The sequence below is a fragment of the Ziziphus jujuba genome, chromosome 10, assembly GCF_031755915.1.
Source record: "Ziziphus jujuba cultivar Dongzao chromosome 10, ASM3175591v1".
Taxonomy (NCBI): domain Eukaryota; kingdom Viridiplantae; phylum Streptophyta; class Magnoliopsida; order Rosales; family Rhamnaceae; genus Ziziphus; species Ziziphus jujuba.
In genome coordinates this window covers 27,357,545-27,372,877 of record NC_083388.1, presented here as the reverse complement: position 1 = coordinate 27,372,877, position 15,333 = coordinate 27,357,545, and the positions used below count along the sequence as shown (strand labels likewise).

The window sequence follows — 15,333 nt, the reverse complement described above, 5'->3', positions numbered from 1 at the left end:
ATTTGGCTTACTAATAATGGGTTTATTTACTTATTTCTTATATAATTAGATTATCCTTGTAAAATCCAATATATATATACGGATGTCATACTTGTTAAAAGTGTAACTACATGTGACATTTATTTATATATCTATATATCTATATGTATGAATTGAAGATGGATATATTTATGCTATTAACAAGTTCTTAATTAAATATTATGTCAATTTTTTTTTATTTGTATTTAATTGTTATTCATGATTAGTAATTTTATTTTAATCAGTTTTGAAAACAATATTTTAAGTAGTTTATGGGTGTTAAAAAAAAAATTACAAATGTATTATAAATATCATTAAATTATTATTATTATTAATTAATTGAACATATAAATATCTATACAAAACATATTAAATATAAGTAATAATAAAACTTTAATTAAATATAATATTTAATTTTTTTGTAAATATAAATATAATTTTAAATCTTTTCATATATAACAAAATAAATACTTTAATTATAAAATAATCCAATCCAGTCCGATCCTGCACCAAACATAGGACAACTAGTCCAACATTCAGTCCAGAACTATACCAAACACAGTACTGCATTATTCGATCCTGTCCGATCCTGTCCGATCCGAACCTATCCTGTCCGATCCCGTCCGATCCGGACCTATGCTGCGTACCAAACGAGCCCTAATGGTAATGGGTAGGGGACTCATTGGACAGGTCAAATAAACAGCAAAGGATAGAGTGGTCATAACACAAGCAACAAACATTATTAAAAAAAATATTTCAAATTCCTAAGGAAAAAAATTAAAACAAGGTCCAAGGAAAAAGAAAATAATAAAACAAAACATAGAGAACACAAAACAAACAGCTTTCATTTGATTCTTGCTCATAACGAGGCTGCATGCTTCTCTCTTCTCTTTCACTTTCAACACTCTCACTCTCTCATTCCTTATATATCAGTCAGTGAGTTTCCAAACCCACAACAAGCTTTGCCTGCAGAGCAAAAACCTCTACTTTTTATTTTCTGAGAAACCAAACACAAGGATTTTGAAGGGAAAAAAAAAAAAAAAAAAAAAAAAAAAGAGCTCAATGTCAACAACAACTATAGGAGCCATAGCAGTAGCGAGGAGGCCCAAATGGCATTACCCACCACCAGCGCCAACGCCAAGAATCCTCCACTTGCCACATAGGCCTCGCCAGAAAGCTTCCAAGAACAACAATCATCCCACCGGAAAATCCATTTCGACTTCGGCGACGGCACCGGAGGCTCGGAAGAAGGAAAGGAAAGGGAAGCTGGAGACCCTTTTCGACCAAGAACGTGTATTTACAAGAGCAGGTGTTCCGATTGTGCTGTTGAGGAGGGAGAGAATGGGTGGGGTTGGTTGGTTGCGGAGGAAGAGAAATGGAGGTTTCAAGAGGAGATGATGAGGGCTGAGTGCAATTTGTTGAGGATGGAGAAGCGGATTGCTGTGAAGAAGCTTGATAGGAATAGGGTTAAGATGGCGAAGATTCTCAGATCCGCCGTTCATCCTCTCATTTCTGTTAGTTCCTTCTTGTTTCTCTTCCTCTGCTTTAATTCGCAATTATTTAGGCGTTTGAATTAGGGGGCAAAAGGCGCGTGGAGAGGCGTCTTGGCCTTGCAATCACTAAAACCAAAATATGCCTGTATGAGGCACGTGACGGCGCACGTTAGATTAGACCACCATTAGGTACCACCACAACCACCCAGATACATATGATACAGAAAAATATCTGCTTTTTGTTTTTGAATAGAAAAAACATTGTATCTTTACGTATATATGGGTCAAGAACACTGCACTTTTTTTAAATTTTTTTTTAATTATAATTGAATATTTTTATATTTATATAATTATATCGGTATTTTTTGACAAAATTTTATCATAAAAATATACCTTTTCATTGACATAGCAGTTAAAATGATCTTTTATATATATATTAATTAAATATGAATTTTAATTGATTTGAAAAATAATTTTTTTTTAATTTTAAAAAATTGAAGTCCAATAAATAATATTTAAATAATTTTAATTCTCATAATAAAAATATATTTTATAAATAAAATTTATGGATGAAATTTTATGAAAAATGAGATTAAGATGTAATTATATAAGTATGGAGATATAATTATAGGAAAACTCGGAGGTGTAATAAACCCCCATATATATATATATATATATATCCAGCACGCAACTTTCTGCTTCGCTCCCTGTTACCAAGCTCCTGTTACCAAGCTCCTTCTTAAGGTTTTCATTCTTTCAGTTTGAGGAGCTGCAAAAATAAGGAAAAAAATTTTTAAAAAAAAAGTTTGAACAAACAAGGACTTAGAGGGAATGACGACGACGACGGCGTCGTTTGGAGCTTCAAACGCTGCGATTCTCAAGGACACCAAGGTTCAGAGTGGAAGCTTTCAGGGTCTCAAATCTTCCGACTCTTTGGCTCTCAGCACAAGAACTGTTCCTGCTTATTGTGTTTCTTCTTCGAACCGTTCACTCATAAGAGCCGTCTCCACGGTGCGTTTTGAATTTGTTTTATCCATCTATACTCTGTTGTGGGTTTTTCGGTTTGGGTTTATTGTTCTGGTTGGATGGTTTGGTGGAAAAAGAAAGGAAAATGAAGGTTTTTTTTTTTTTTTTTTTTTTTAATTGAAAAAAAGAAGAGAAAATGCTGGGGTACAATAATGAAGGAAAATAAAGCACCAAGCTTTATCGAAATTTTGAATTTTGTTTTTTCTTTGTATATCTCTCATTGCTCTAGCGAACTGGAATCTGGTTTGCAAAGTTATGAGATTCCCCATAAAGGTCTTTCCTTTCGTGAATTTTGGGCCAAAAGAGATAAAAGTATCAAACGGTCGTGAAATTTTCTTTCCTTTTTTCTATATTTTTCCTTCTTCTTCTCTGCTAGACTTGGTGACCCCGAAATTTTGTCCTTTTTATTGTTTGATTTAGAAAATTTGGATCCTAGTTGGTTCATTTAACTGAAGTGTGCGTGATTTTTCTGAACGGCATAGTTTTATTTATTTTTATGATGAAAGAATCATTATTTTTAATCAGTTACTTCTTGAAACTTGGTTCATTTTGAGACCATGTGATTGTGAGAACTTGTTAAATGCAATATATGCTGCAATATATTGTGGTGTTTCTTTTTAATCTACTTCACTTTGAGCACTTTGACTCTGCGCAATGCAGTTATGTCACCTGTTTTCATGGTCTGATTGGTTTTTGATGATTGGTATCTTTGACATATTTGTTTTTAAACATAAAGATCAACGAAACTGAAAGCTCATGTGAACCTCATTTATCAGAAACTGCTTATATTAGTTTATTTGAAGTTGTTTATAGTAAATGATCTTATTCTTTCTGGGAAATTTGTATGTTTATCTATGCAGTCAGCAAAGCCTGAGACTGTTACTGAGACTAAGCGTAGCAAGGTTGAAATATTCAAAGAACAAAGTAATTTCATAAGATACCCTCTTAGTGAGGAGATATTGACAGACGCCCCTAATATAAATGAGGCTGCCACGCAAATGATCAAGTTCCATGGAAGCTATCAACAGTATAACCGAGATGAACGTGGCTCAAGGTCTTATTCATTTATGCTTCGTACAAAGAACCCTTGTGGGAAAGTACCAACCCAACTTTACTTGACGATGGATGACCTTGCTGATCAATTTGGAATTGGGACACTTGGGTTGACAACCAGACAGACATTTCAGCTCCACGGTGTTCTGAAGAAGAATCTGAAGACAGTAATGCGCAGCATTATTGAAAGTATGGGTTCAACACTTGGTGCCTGTGGTGATCTCAATAGGAATGTCCTTGCTCCTGCTGCTCCTCTTGTGAGAAAAGACTACCTTTTTGCACAGCAAACTGCAGAGAACATTGCATCACTGCTGACTCCTCAGTCTGGTTTCTACTATGATGTTTGGGTGGATGGAGAGAAAGTCTTGACAGCAGAAGAACCTCCTGAAGTGACTAAAGCCCGCAATGATAATTCTCATGGAACAAATTTCCCTGAAAATCAGTTCTTGCCGGAGAACTTCAAAATCGCTGTTACTGTACCAACGGACAACTCGGTTGATATTCTCACAAGTGATATCGGTGTTGTTGTTGTTACTGATGATGATGGGGAGCCTCAAGGATTCAACTTATATGTAAGATGAATAGCCATTTTGAAAATATCATAAACTTCTTTGGTGTACAATGTCAGTTTCTTATAGTTTCTTGTGTAGGTTGGTGGTGGTATGGGAAGGACACATGGGATAGAGACTGCTCGTCCTCGGCTGGCAGAACCATTGGGTTATGTGCTCAAAGAGGAAATTTTATATGCCGTTAAGGCTATTGTTGCTACACAACGGGATTACAATAGAAGAGATGATCGTAAGTTGAGAATGAAGTATAGTAGAATGAAGTATTTGATCAGTTCCTGGGGGATTGAGAGGTTTAGAAGATTTATTGAGCAATACTGGGGAAGGAAATTCCAGCCTTTCCATGAGTTGCCAGAGTGGGAATTTAAAAGTTACTTGGGATGGCATGAGCAGGTTTGTTTTATTGATCTGGACAATTTGTATGTGATTCCTTTTAATTCCATGTCTTTATTTTTGTGTTTGTGATACCTTATGCTACTTGAAGTTTAGGAGTGATTCCTCCCTTCTCTGTTTGCTTAATCTGGTTTTCTATATGATAATATGTTTGCAGGGTGATGGCAATTTATTTTGTGGGCTCCATGTTTATAATGGTAGTATAGGGGGGAAGATGAAAAAGACATTGAGGGAGGTCATAGAAAAATATAATCTGAGTGTGCGGGTCACACCTAATCAAAATATCATCTTGTGTGATATTCGCAAGTCATGGAAGCGTCCCATGACCACAGCTCTTGCGCAAGCTGGTTTGCGGGTAATTTTCTTTTTCTCCCATTAGCAGACATTAGTATGATTTGACCATTTAGTTTAACAAACTCAGTTCTTTGACAATTTTCTCAAGTATTTGCCTATGATGGATCCTACTCATACAGTTTCTTTAGTTTGACATTGACATTGACTGCTTCTGGTTGCATACAGCGTCCTAGGTATGTAGACCCCCTCAACTTAACTGCAATGGCATACCCAGCGATGCCTCTTTGCCCACTAGCAATAACTGAAGCTGAACGAGGAATACCTGACATCCTTAAGCGGATTCGAGCAGTATTTGAGAAGGTATTACTGGGGCATATAGTAATTCAATGAATATATTATGTTTTGATGAAAAGCAGAATGCATATAATTTTTACCTAATGACCACAGGTTGGTCTGAAGTACAGTGAATCTGTGGTTGTAAGGGTAACTGGCTGTCCAAATGGTTGTGCCAGACCGTACATGGCTGAACTGGGTCTGGTCGGTGATGGTCCCCACAGTTATCAGGTAATTATTTTCTTTCTTCTTTTGTCTTATATTGAAATGTAGATTACCATAAAATCACACTGATTTCTTTAACTTTTTACCGCTATAGATTTGGCTTGGGGGAAAACCTAATCAAACCTCATTAGCAAGACCCTTCATGAACAAGGTTAAGATTCAAGACCTTGAAAAAGTGTTGGAACCGTTACTTTACCACTGGAAGCACAAACGGCAATCTAAAGAGCCATTCGGGGACTTCACAACTCGCTTGGTGAGTGAATGAACGACTAGCATGTTGTCATAATTCTTATTTTCACTTAAAAAGTGGCTGTATATCTCAAATTTTGCATATTATGAAGAAAATTTAGTTTGTTGGTTGTTGGAATCCTGGGCAAGCTAATGATGTGGATTCTTGTATTACCAGGGATTTGAGAAACTTAAAGAATTGGTTGACAAATGGAAGGGTCTAGCGGTGTCTGCATCTCGCCGTAATCTGAAGCTTTTTGCCGACAAGGAGACATACGAGGCCATGGATTCACTTGCAAAACTGCAGAACAAGAGTGCAAATCAATTGGCCATAGAAGTAATACGCAATTTCGTGGCTTCCCAGCAGAATGGTAGAAATGAGTGAGTTTGCAATAGAAGGCACTAACGATCTTTGCTGAGTTGAAAGTCTGTTCCCTAAAAAGTAAGAGCAAAGATTCAGTTTTTGCACATGTTGATCACCAACTCGTTTCCCCTTGAATCTGTAAACGCTGACAAGCATCTTTTGCGGAACTATTTTAGATTTTGGACGCAAGAAATGTTTTTCCTTGTATCATAATATAGGTTATGTATTCTTGAAAAGCAGTCTCATAAAAACTGAAACATCGAAAAGGAGAGCAAGTAGGTCCAAAATAAAGGATATCGGGCACATATATTTATATAGATAATGTGTACATAACTTTTTTATAAATTATACAAACACCATCCAAACATTTAAGAGGATATAAAGTTATTCTAATCCCTGCCAACTCCTCATTTGTGGCAAATACGAGCTGTAGGCATTGTGACACAAACAGGACCATATTTCTTCTTGGCTTCTGGGGTACCTGGCTTTGGTTCCTCAGCCACGGCCACCTTAACGATGGACCATGCAGCTCCAGCCACAGCTGCAACCACCAATTCTCTCCTCCCTCCACTGCTCTCCTCCCTCGCTTGCACAGTGGTTCGCTGCCCTTCTAACGAGGCTCTTGGGGCCTTAGCCACTACGAGACCTTGGCAGGGTGTCGACGTTGTAGGAGGCTTGGTGATGGTTGAAGCTGAGCCATTTAACAATGAAGAAGCTGTCATGGTCATAGATGCCATCTCTGCCACAACTTTGTTATCTGTCTTGTTTATGACTTTTCTTTTCTCAGTTCTTTCTCACCTGCACGTTGGAATTGAAGCTTGATAATTTAATTCTGGTTAAGTAAGCTTAAAGTGCAAAAAAATGATGTGGGAAATGTTTAAGTGCTTCTTTGGAAGAAGAACATCATCCATTTCCTTATCGCCAAGAACGTTCTGACGAATAGTTATTTGCCACGTGTTTCCTTTTTTATCTGAATGAGAACTCTTTGTTCTGGAAACCTCTTTGTAAACAAAAAGCAGATTTCCTTTTTGGGTATTGAATGATATTCGAATCTTATGTGGTCACCGTGGAATTTCAATTTTTTTGGACACTTATAAGTTCAGCTTCAAAGGATACTCACATCCAGCAATCCAAAAGAAATAACAAATGGTTTCGGTAAATGATACTTGGTCAAACAAACTAAGTTATAAGAAATGGTTTCGGTGAATGATACTTGGTCAAACAAACTTAGTTAATAGGATGCGTTCCTGCTGATTCAAACTGTAATATGAATATCGATTATATACATATAAAATAAAATATTATTATTGATTTAACAGGTAAATCCTCCCAATTTCTATGATGAACAAATACTAATGCTTTTACTGTCCAAACGCTGGAAAAAGTAAAGTGACAAACACATTCTGAACATCAATGATATTAGTGTATGAAAAACTCTATGCTTTTCTAGGATTTGTTATAGATTATGACTCACACTTTGTTATAATAACCATGGAATATACAATTTACACCACTAGCAAGGTTCAGCGATAGAACGTACCACCATTCCAAATAAATACCAAAAACTGGGTTGCATATAACCCATTAATTTTTTATTTGATATGATGTTACTTAATTTAAAGCTTTGTCAGAGCCTTCAACAAGTGACTTACCATGAACTTTGCTCAAATCTGTAAATCCACAAAATATTACAAGCATTATGGAAAAACAAAAATATGAACTTCTAGAATAAAGAAGCAATGATACAGAGGCACATATTATCTAATAACTTGCAACAACTAGTAAATAAGAAGATAACCATTCATAATAACCAAGTAACTTGATATTAACTTCAAGCTTGTTAAAATAGCACTGAGTTGAACCTAATGAACAGCAAGACCAAATGGAACTAACGAAAAAGAGATGTTCACAAGGACACAGCAACAAAACGTCACTAGGCAGCTACAGTACCAAAAGTCATGTCATCCTAAATTTAAGACTAACGAAAATGAAACTTAAAGAAAGCATGTTCAAAATAAGGTTAGCAAAGGTCCATTATTGATTGTTCACTGATGAATTATTCCAATTTCAAAAAACTTGTAGAAATCTGATTCTTTATCAAAATCCTCATTTTCTCACACATGACCTTCATTTCCATTTCTGCTCAGCGATAGGTAAAGAAGGTTCTGTCTTTTGAGCCTCGCATAATGAAGAGGTTTTGTTCTTCCCGATATTTTTTTGGCATGAGAGCTCCTTCCCTTGCTATATTATGAAGTTGAGAGAAATTTTTCTTATGCTTTTGCGAGGGGTTTGTTGGGCCGGAGAATTTTTTAATCATCTTGCTAGCCTTTGCATGGAAACTCATATGACCTCCAAAAGCATTATAGTTAGGGAACTCTTTCTGACAATCCTTGCATATGTATTTTAACTCATCATTAATCCAAGACATGTGGGAAAAGTAGCTTACTTCACCATTATAGGATGAAGGCTGACAAACTTGCGATGAACTAGTGCCAAAATTGTGTTCGTTACTGTCTGAACCACAAAAATTTGACAGAGAAGCATGAGTAGGGTTTGTTTCTTGGTTTTTCATCAGAATGGAATGATTTGATTTGATTCCTATTCTATGCTTGGAGTTCTAAAGGTGTTCTGAACCATCATGCTCGTATCCATTTGCACTAAACCAAGTCTGTAGGATGTAACAGGATCACCAACTTCTCCATTGCTGATAATGCAAAATCCACTAGACGAAAAGCAAGGTGCATCAGCAAAGTTAGAAGATCCAATTAGCTGGTAACTCATACTAGAGGAGCCATTTGCCTCAAGAGACAATGAGCACCCAAAGCAAGAAATATTGGTATGATCTTTTATGATAAAAATATCAGAACCCGACTGTGATGCATTTGAAGGAGAGGGAATTTTAGGAGGGATACAAATATCTGAGCCAAACCAAGGAGTATATCCAGAGGAAGGAACTAGAGTAAAATTGTTTTGCAAACACCAAGAATCAATTAGACTGAAGGATGGTGACTTACAAGGATCAACAGCATATAATTTTTGGTTTGTCAAAGAAACACCTATTTCCATGCCATTCAAAAAAAAAACAAAAGGAAAAAAAAAAGAAAAGAAAAAAAAAAAGCTATCAGTACTAGAAATAACGAAAAAGAGAACACCTTCAAAACTCCAAGCATAGAATAGGAATCAGATCAAATCTCTCCATTCTAATGAAAAACCAAAAAACAAGCCCTACTCATGCTCCTCTGTCAAATTTTTGTGGTTCAAACAGTAACGAGCATAATTTTGGCACTAGTTCGTCGCAAGTTTGTCAGCCTTCATTCTATAATGGTGAAGGAAGCTACTTTTTCCACATGTCTCAGATTAACGATGAGTTAAAATACATATGCAAGGATTATCAGAAAGAGTTTCTTAACTATAATGCCTTTGGAGGTCATATGAATTTCCATGCAAAGGCTAGCAAGATGATTAAAAAATTCTTCGGCCCAACAAACCCCTCGCAAAAGCACAAGGAAAATTTCTCTCAACTTCATAATAGAGCAAGGGAAGGAGCTCTCATGCCAAAAAAATATCGGAGAGAACAAAACCTCTTCATTATGCGAGGCTCAAAAGACAGAACCTTCTTTACCTATCGCTGAGCAGAATGGAAATGAAGATCATGTGTGAGAAAATGGAAATTTTGATAAAGAATCAGATTTCTACAAGTTTTTTGAAATTGGAATAATTCATCAGTGAACAATCAATTATGGACCTTTGGAGTTCTGAAGGTGTTCTGAACCATCATGCTCGTATCCATTTGCACTAAACCCAAGTCTGTAGGATGTAACAGGATCACCAACTTCTCCATTGCTGATAATGCAAGATCCACTAGACAGAAAGCAAGGTGCATCAGCAAAGTTAGAAGATCCAATTAGCTGGTAACTCATACTAGAGGAGCCATTTGCCTCAAGAGACAATGAGCACCCAAAGCAAGAAATATGGGTATGATCTTTTATGATAAAAATATCAGAACCTGACTGTGATGCATTTGAAGGAGAGGGAATTTTAGGAGGGATACAAATATCTGAGCCAAACCAAGGAGTATATCCAGAGGAAGGAACTAGAGTAAAATTGTTTTGCAAACACCAAGAATCAATTAGACTGAAGGATGGTGACTTACAAGGATCAACAGCATATAATTTTTGGTTTGTCAAAGAAACAACTATTTCCACGCCATTCAAAAAAAAAAAAAAAAAAAAAAAAAAGAAGGGAAAAAAAAAAAGCTATCAGTACTAGAAATATCAACATATCAGTTCTCCTCATGAAAAAAATCACATATAGATAAATTAGATGATCTGGCAAAATGCATTCAAAGATTACCAATAGGAACAGAAAAATTATACTCAATAGAATAATCTTTTGTAGATTTAAGACTACCACCTTGTTGATCAATTGCTGAAGAGGTATTTGTGACTGAAGGTACCATCTCAATCAGGGGTAAAGAAATCAACTGATTTCCTGCAGAAGATGGACCTGCTATCTCCAATAGAAAAACATCATCCAGTACACAAGGAATATCAAGTCGTTGGAATGGTGAGACTAGCAAGTTGTTGCTGTTAACGCTCCAATCTAGACTCATTGGATCAGATACATTTGGAAGTTCAAATTCTTTTCCACATGAATTGGCCAGGTCAAACCACGATTCATCATATGGTTGAGGAATGTCTTCTTGTTGACCATCCAGAGGAGAAGAGGAAATTTGTTGGTTATCCATGGAAAAAGAGGTAGCTTGTTGATCATCCATAGATGACGAGAGAGCCTTCTGGTCATCCATAGATGAAGAGAAAGCTTTCTGGTCATCCATAGGAAAAGAGAAGCAATTTGACTACCAAATCTCAAGGTAACAGAAATGAAGGTTTATAAGGGGCTTTTGAATCAAGGATGACGCACTTCAGGTTTGTTGTCTCTTTTAAGTCTTAGAAAGGAGGTGATCCCCGTCTTAAATGTACATCCATGCTGACCATAAAGTATGTCCAATGCCACAATTAAGAAGGAGATACCATAAAACAAACTCAAGTTCATGTGAGCTCGAGAGCTTGTTAAACTCTACGAATATTTAGCTTCACAAACAAATGTAAGAAGTCTTTGTTGTTTGACATTTCATATTTTGAGCCATACAACTTTTGACACATTGGCAACATCACTATGCTACAACCTACCCAATCATCTTTGAGGGGAATTTGACAGGTAAAAATAATAAATGAGAAAGAATTTGGGCAAAGCCCAGATAGTCCCTTAAATTATGGCTCCAGAAAATCCAATTCACTGGATATGAATTAGCATTGACTACCATATAAAGCTAAAATTCTGACTCATTTAGAAGGCAAGTATTCTGTATCCAAGAATGCCAAGGAATTTTTAATTAACTCTGGTTAGAAGCACAAGACTTAAAAGGAATAAAATTAAATTAAAAAAAGTACATACACAAAAGGACGGACTATGGACGGTCACTACTAGGATAACGGCCAACAATGGTCAATGTCATAGAAACAAATTAGCTAACTGCCATTTTAATGCATTGAGTTGTTTAAATAGAAAAATACACAAATGGAAGTGCAGTGAGTTAGATTTTGATAAACCTATTCCATTTAGTACCCAAGATTATTGTTATTATTATTTTAAAATCGTGATTTTGGTTCCCCTTAACATGAGATCAGGGAGGGGGAGAACCGAGAGCGGTCCTAGCCTTCGCATTTATTTCATAAAGTAGAGGATTTTGAGAATTAACTCTGCACACTTTTACTTCTTAACCAAAAATTTTTATCATACCACCAAAAAATCGCCTGACCTAAGACTTAATAAAATGATAAGCACACTTCCAAGTATGTTCAATTAATTTAGCCTACATTAATACCTAAAAGTATAGATTAAAGTTTTTTGATAGAGTGCTTGCTCTCTCTCTCTCTCTCTCTCTCTCTCTCTTCACACACACACACACACACACGTTGAGGTGAAATAGAACTCATTTAAATCAGAGAAGGTTAACAAGAACGAATGAAATGACATTTTATGGTACAACAGGACAACAATATAGAACTGAAATAAAACAAAATAACAATGGAGGATGTATTATAAGCAACATCTATTAAATTTCCAAACTTTACACACAAAACTACAAGGCAATATAGATAGAATGACATTGGAGAGGAAGGAGTTCCAGGCATTCAAAAAAGAACAATGATGTCAAAAAGGTCAAACACAACTACTAATTGGCTTAAAAAGATCTGGTAGTTTAATCCAAACATTATAACTTTTCATTAAATGGAAAATGGGCTTCTTTCTCTTTTGGCATTTTGCTTTCCACAATTCACACAAAATTATGGCTGAGAAAATAAATGAATAAATAAAAAAATAAATATAAGCCGTAAGTTGTGGTGTTAAATTATGTCACTAGAAACATTTATGTTTCAGAAGTATGAATTGAGCAGTTAACTAAGCTAAGGCTTAAAGTAGCTATAAGGTAGGTACTTCATAAGCAGATTACAAAACCATGCTTTACACTTCCTAAGCAGATTAAAAAACCATGTTTTACAATTCCTATTTTCTTAATCACGAAATGAAACAAGGATTATTCATATTTAGCACTTTCCATCAGAACAATTAAAGATATATGCCATTAAATGTCAGCACTCAGCAGCACACATTCTACCTCAGAGAAGGTTCCTGCATCAGCCACTCGTTCCGATTACGCCACTCTACAATCATAAACAAATTGATAGTCCGTGATACCTGCATGAACCCTTTATCATGCTTCGGAAATTCATGCACAGATAGCAATTTTAGTATTTTACCTCCTAATTTTTCCAAACTGAGCGACGAAAGGGTTCTTCTTCCAAGACCCTTAAGCAAACTTAATCTACAAACAAATGACCTACTCTTTTATGAAAATTTCTACTTTAGAACACTGGTCAGCTCTATATAACTTCAAGACACTAGCAATAGAGATTTGGTCATCGGTTTGCCAAAAGATTATAATCCTTTTTTTTTTTTTTTTCCCTCAAAAAAAAAAAATTTTTGATTCAAAAACATGGGCAAGACCCGTTAAGAACCCACATATGGAAGAGACAGAATTAACTCAAACAAATAAACTATATACTCTTTGCAGTTTTCCAGAGATAAGGAACGAATGTGGTGACAAAATATACACACTTTGCACAATAATTCAATAAAATGTATGAAAAGCAAAATGTTAGTGAAAACCCAGAATTCCAAAACTGCATTTTAAAATCCATCTTTTATAGCAATTGTATGAGACTTAAACCAAGAAGAAAGAGTGATACACAGAGATGCAAAGAGAGACTTACTACGAAATTATTGTGGAACCAGAAACACTGCTTTCGTGGAACCGTGATTTCTTTTCCCGGCTTCTTTGTTGCCACTGCGAGGCAAAGAAAAACGCCTATAACTGTTGAAGGCCACAAAGCATTGGGCCGTGAATGGGCTGAAACTAATTAATTAATGGACCACCAAATTATGGCCCACCATCAGTGTCTTGCCCTTTTTTTTTCTTTTTTCTTTTTTCACAATAATATCACTCAATTGGATTCTAATTTATATCAAGCTCCCTAACATAGTTTTTTCTTTTTAATTATTCGTTTAGCCAAATTATGTTTGTTTCATAAAAATTGACTTGGTCAAAACTATTTGTTCTACATTGCCAATTCTTATGTTACAGTTATCCTGTAAATTATCTTTTTCAAATTTACGTTCTTAAAAAGGTGTAAAATTTTCAAGATATGCTAGATATGGATAAAGATTCTCTCTCACTAGGAAAGTACAAAATTTTTTCTGAATAATTTTTTTTTGGCTTAAAACACATTATCTGAATGGTTTGAAACCCAAAATAATCGGTTTCTAAAAAAAAATACTGAGGAAAAGAAGAAAAAAAAAAAGTGGATTTGAAATTGAACTCCAAGTTCAAAAAACCAGTTTAATATTTGGGGTAAAATTTTTTTTTACAAAATAAAAATATGACAAAATGTTAGGTAGGGTCCATAAAAAATGAGATGGTAAAAGAGAACAGTAGACAAATATGTTATCTCTGATGTAAGCGACAAAACAGTCCTTTGCTTTCTCACTAGAACTGTTTTCCTCTGTGTCTTTTATGCTCTGAACTGTTTCTCTTTTATGTCATTGACTTCAATTGGATTCTTCTCTGTAGCAAAATATACCCTCCAATTACAGACTTTTATTGATTTTTATATCAAATTGAATGAGACCCACTAGAATCAAAATACAATATTTAAATCTGAAATCAATTTTTAAAGTATTGGAACTTGAGGTAGTTGCTTAATCTATACATTTTTTTTCTTTCTTCTTTTTTTCGTTTTGAAAAAAATAATATTAGTATATTATATAGTCTATAACGGTAAAATCATGGAACTACCAGTGGAAATTGAAAATATTCAAATCTTGTGCACGATTATATATAATCAATTCGCATCCACAGTTCAGCCAAATGCATTTTTTAATTGGAAGTTTAGCCACATGCTTAAACATCTTAATCTTGGTTTTCAAATATAAATATTTCAATCTTGCTCCAAAAAAAAAAAAAAAGTACAAATATGTCAAAACTATGTTTATACTATGAACCAAGTCCCTAAAGACACAGCAAACATTGAAACCTTTTGCAATGGAATTTTGATATTTTTATATAAAAAATAGTTTAAGAAAATTCACTGTTTTTAAAAGTTTGAATCTTTGGTCCTCATTGAATAAAACTGGCAATAGTCAAAAAATCAGATTGAAATTTTTTTGACTTTTGTACAATGGGTATTGTACTATATAACCCAATGCCATGAAAAAACATACAATTTTAGCAATAATAATGAATGGAATTCAACTGCTAAAAAGCTCAGTTTTCATGTACTTTTCTTATCGATGGCATTGATTTATTGAATATCCCACAAAAAGCAAAACTTTCACTATCGTTTTCATGGTTTTCTGAATTTACAAATAGATAGAGTTACAAAACAACAAGTACGGTACAAATCCAATTCAATTTTCTGGGACTTCACCAATGTGGGGCCCAAACTAGTCTATAAACATTTTTCCTTCAAAGAAATTTGTGGGTCAATAATTTCTATTCCAAAATTGACAATACTAAAAAGGAAAATTATGGAATAAAATAAGAGGAAAAATTTTAAAATTTTTGCAGCCAATGAGTTATGCTTTTGGGTAAGTGGTCCAACCAGAAATGGATTCAAAGCCTGGTTCTTTGCCTCACCGGCTACACTGAACAGTTCTCTGTGTGAAACCCAAAAGCAAAGATTAAAATATTAAATATATTTCCAAGAAAGCTTCTGGT

At 34.9% G+C, this 15,333-nt stretch overlaps 3 protein-coding genes and 1 long non-coding RNA gene across 5 annotated transcripts; 1 reads left to right on the top strand and 3 right to left on the bottom strand.

Annotated features, from left to right (window-relative positions):
- Positions 1 to 452: 452 nt before the first annotated feature.
- On the bottom strand, positions 453 to 1,917 carry LOC132799620 (uncharacterized). The gene is made up of 2 exons (XR_009634448.1): positions 1,142 to 1,917; positions 453 to 984 (listed from the first exon to the last, which is right to left on the bottom strand). It is a non-coding gene; the product is annotated as an uncharacterized LOC132799620 (long non-coding RNA).
- A 288-nt stretch (positions 1,918 to 2,205) lies between these two features.
- On the top strand, positions 2,206 to 6,206 carry LOC132799617 (sulfite reductase [ferredoxin], chloroplastic-like). Its single transcript, XM_060811917.1, has 8 exons — positions 2,206 to 2,522; positions 3,398 to 4,162; positions 4,241 to 4,549; positions 4,707 to 4,904; positions 5,069 to 5,203; positions 5,291 to 5,407; positions 5,496 to 5,654; positions 5,808 to 6,206. Exons 1-8 carry the CDS (start codon positions 2,343 to 2,345, stop codon positions 6,012 to 6,014), a joined length of 2,070 nt encoding a protein of 689 aa, XP_060667900.1. The 5' UTR covers positions 2,206 to 2,342; the 3' UTR covers positions 6,015 to 6,206.
- Positions 6,207 to 6,271: 65 nt separating this feature from the next.
- Positions 6,272 to 6,975, bottom strand: LOC112490588 (photosystem II 5 kDa protein, chloroplastic-like). The gene has a single exon (XM_048469262.2). It carries the CDS (start codon positions 6,728 to 6,730, stop codon positions 6,401 to 6,403), a length of 330 nt encoding a protein of 109 aa, XP_048325219.2. The 5' UTR covers positions 6,731 to 6,975; the 3' UTR covers positions 6,272 to 6,400.
- A 719-nt stretch (positions 6,976 to 7,694) lies between these two features.
- On the bottom strand, positions 7,695 to 13,441 carry LOC125418314 (uncharacterized). 2 transcript variants are annotated; one of them, XM_060811921.1, is made up of 5 exons: positions 13,331 to 13,441; positions 12,676 to 12,755; positions 10,407 to 10,982; positions 9,739 to 9,854; positions 7,695 to 9,621 (listed from the first exon to the last, which is right to left on the bottom strand). In XM_060811921.1, exons 3-5 carry the CDS (start codon positions 10,828 to 10,830, stop codon positions 9,616 to 9,618), a joined length of 546 nt encoding a protein of 181 aa, XP_060667904.1. In that variant the 5' UTR covers positions 10,831 to 10,982; positions 12,676 to 12,755; positions 13,331 to 13,441; the 3' UTR covers positions 7,695 to 9,615. The 2 variants fall into 2 exon arrangements, 1 of the variants encoding a protein (XP_060667904.1); XR_009634447.1 differs by lacking the exon at positions 10,407 to 10,982.
- Between the last annotated feature and the right edge of the window lie 1,892 nt (positions 13,442 to 15,333).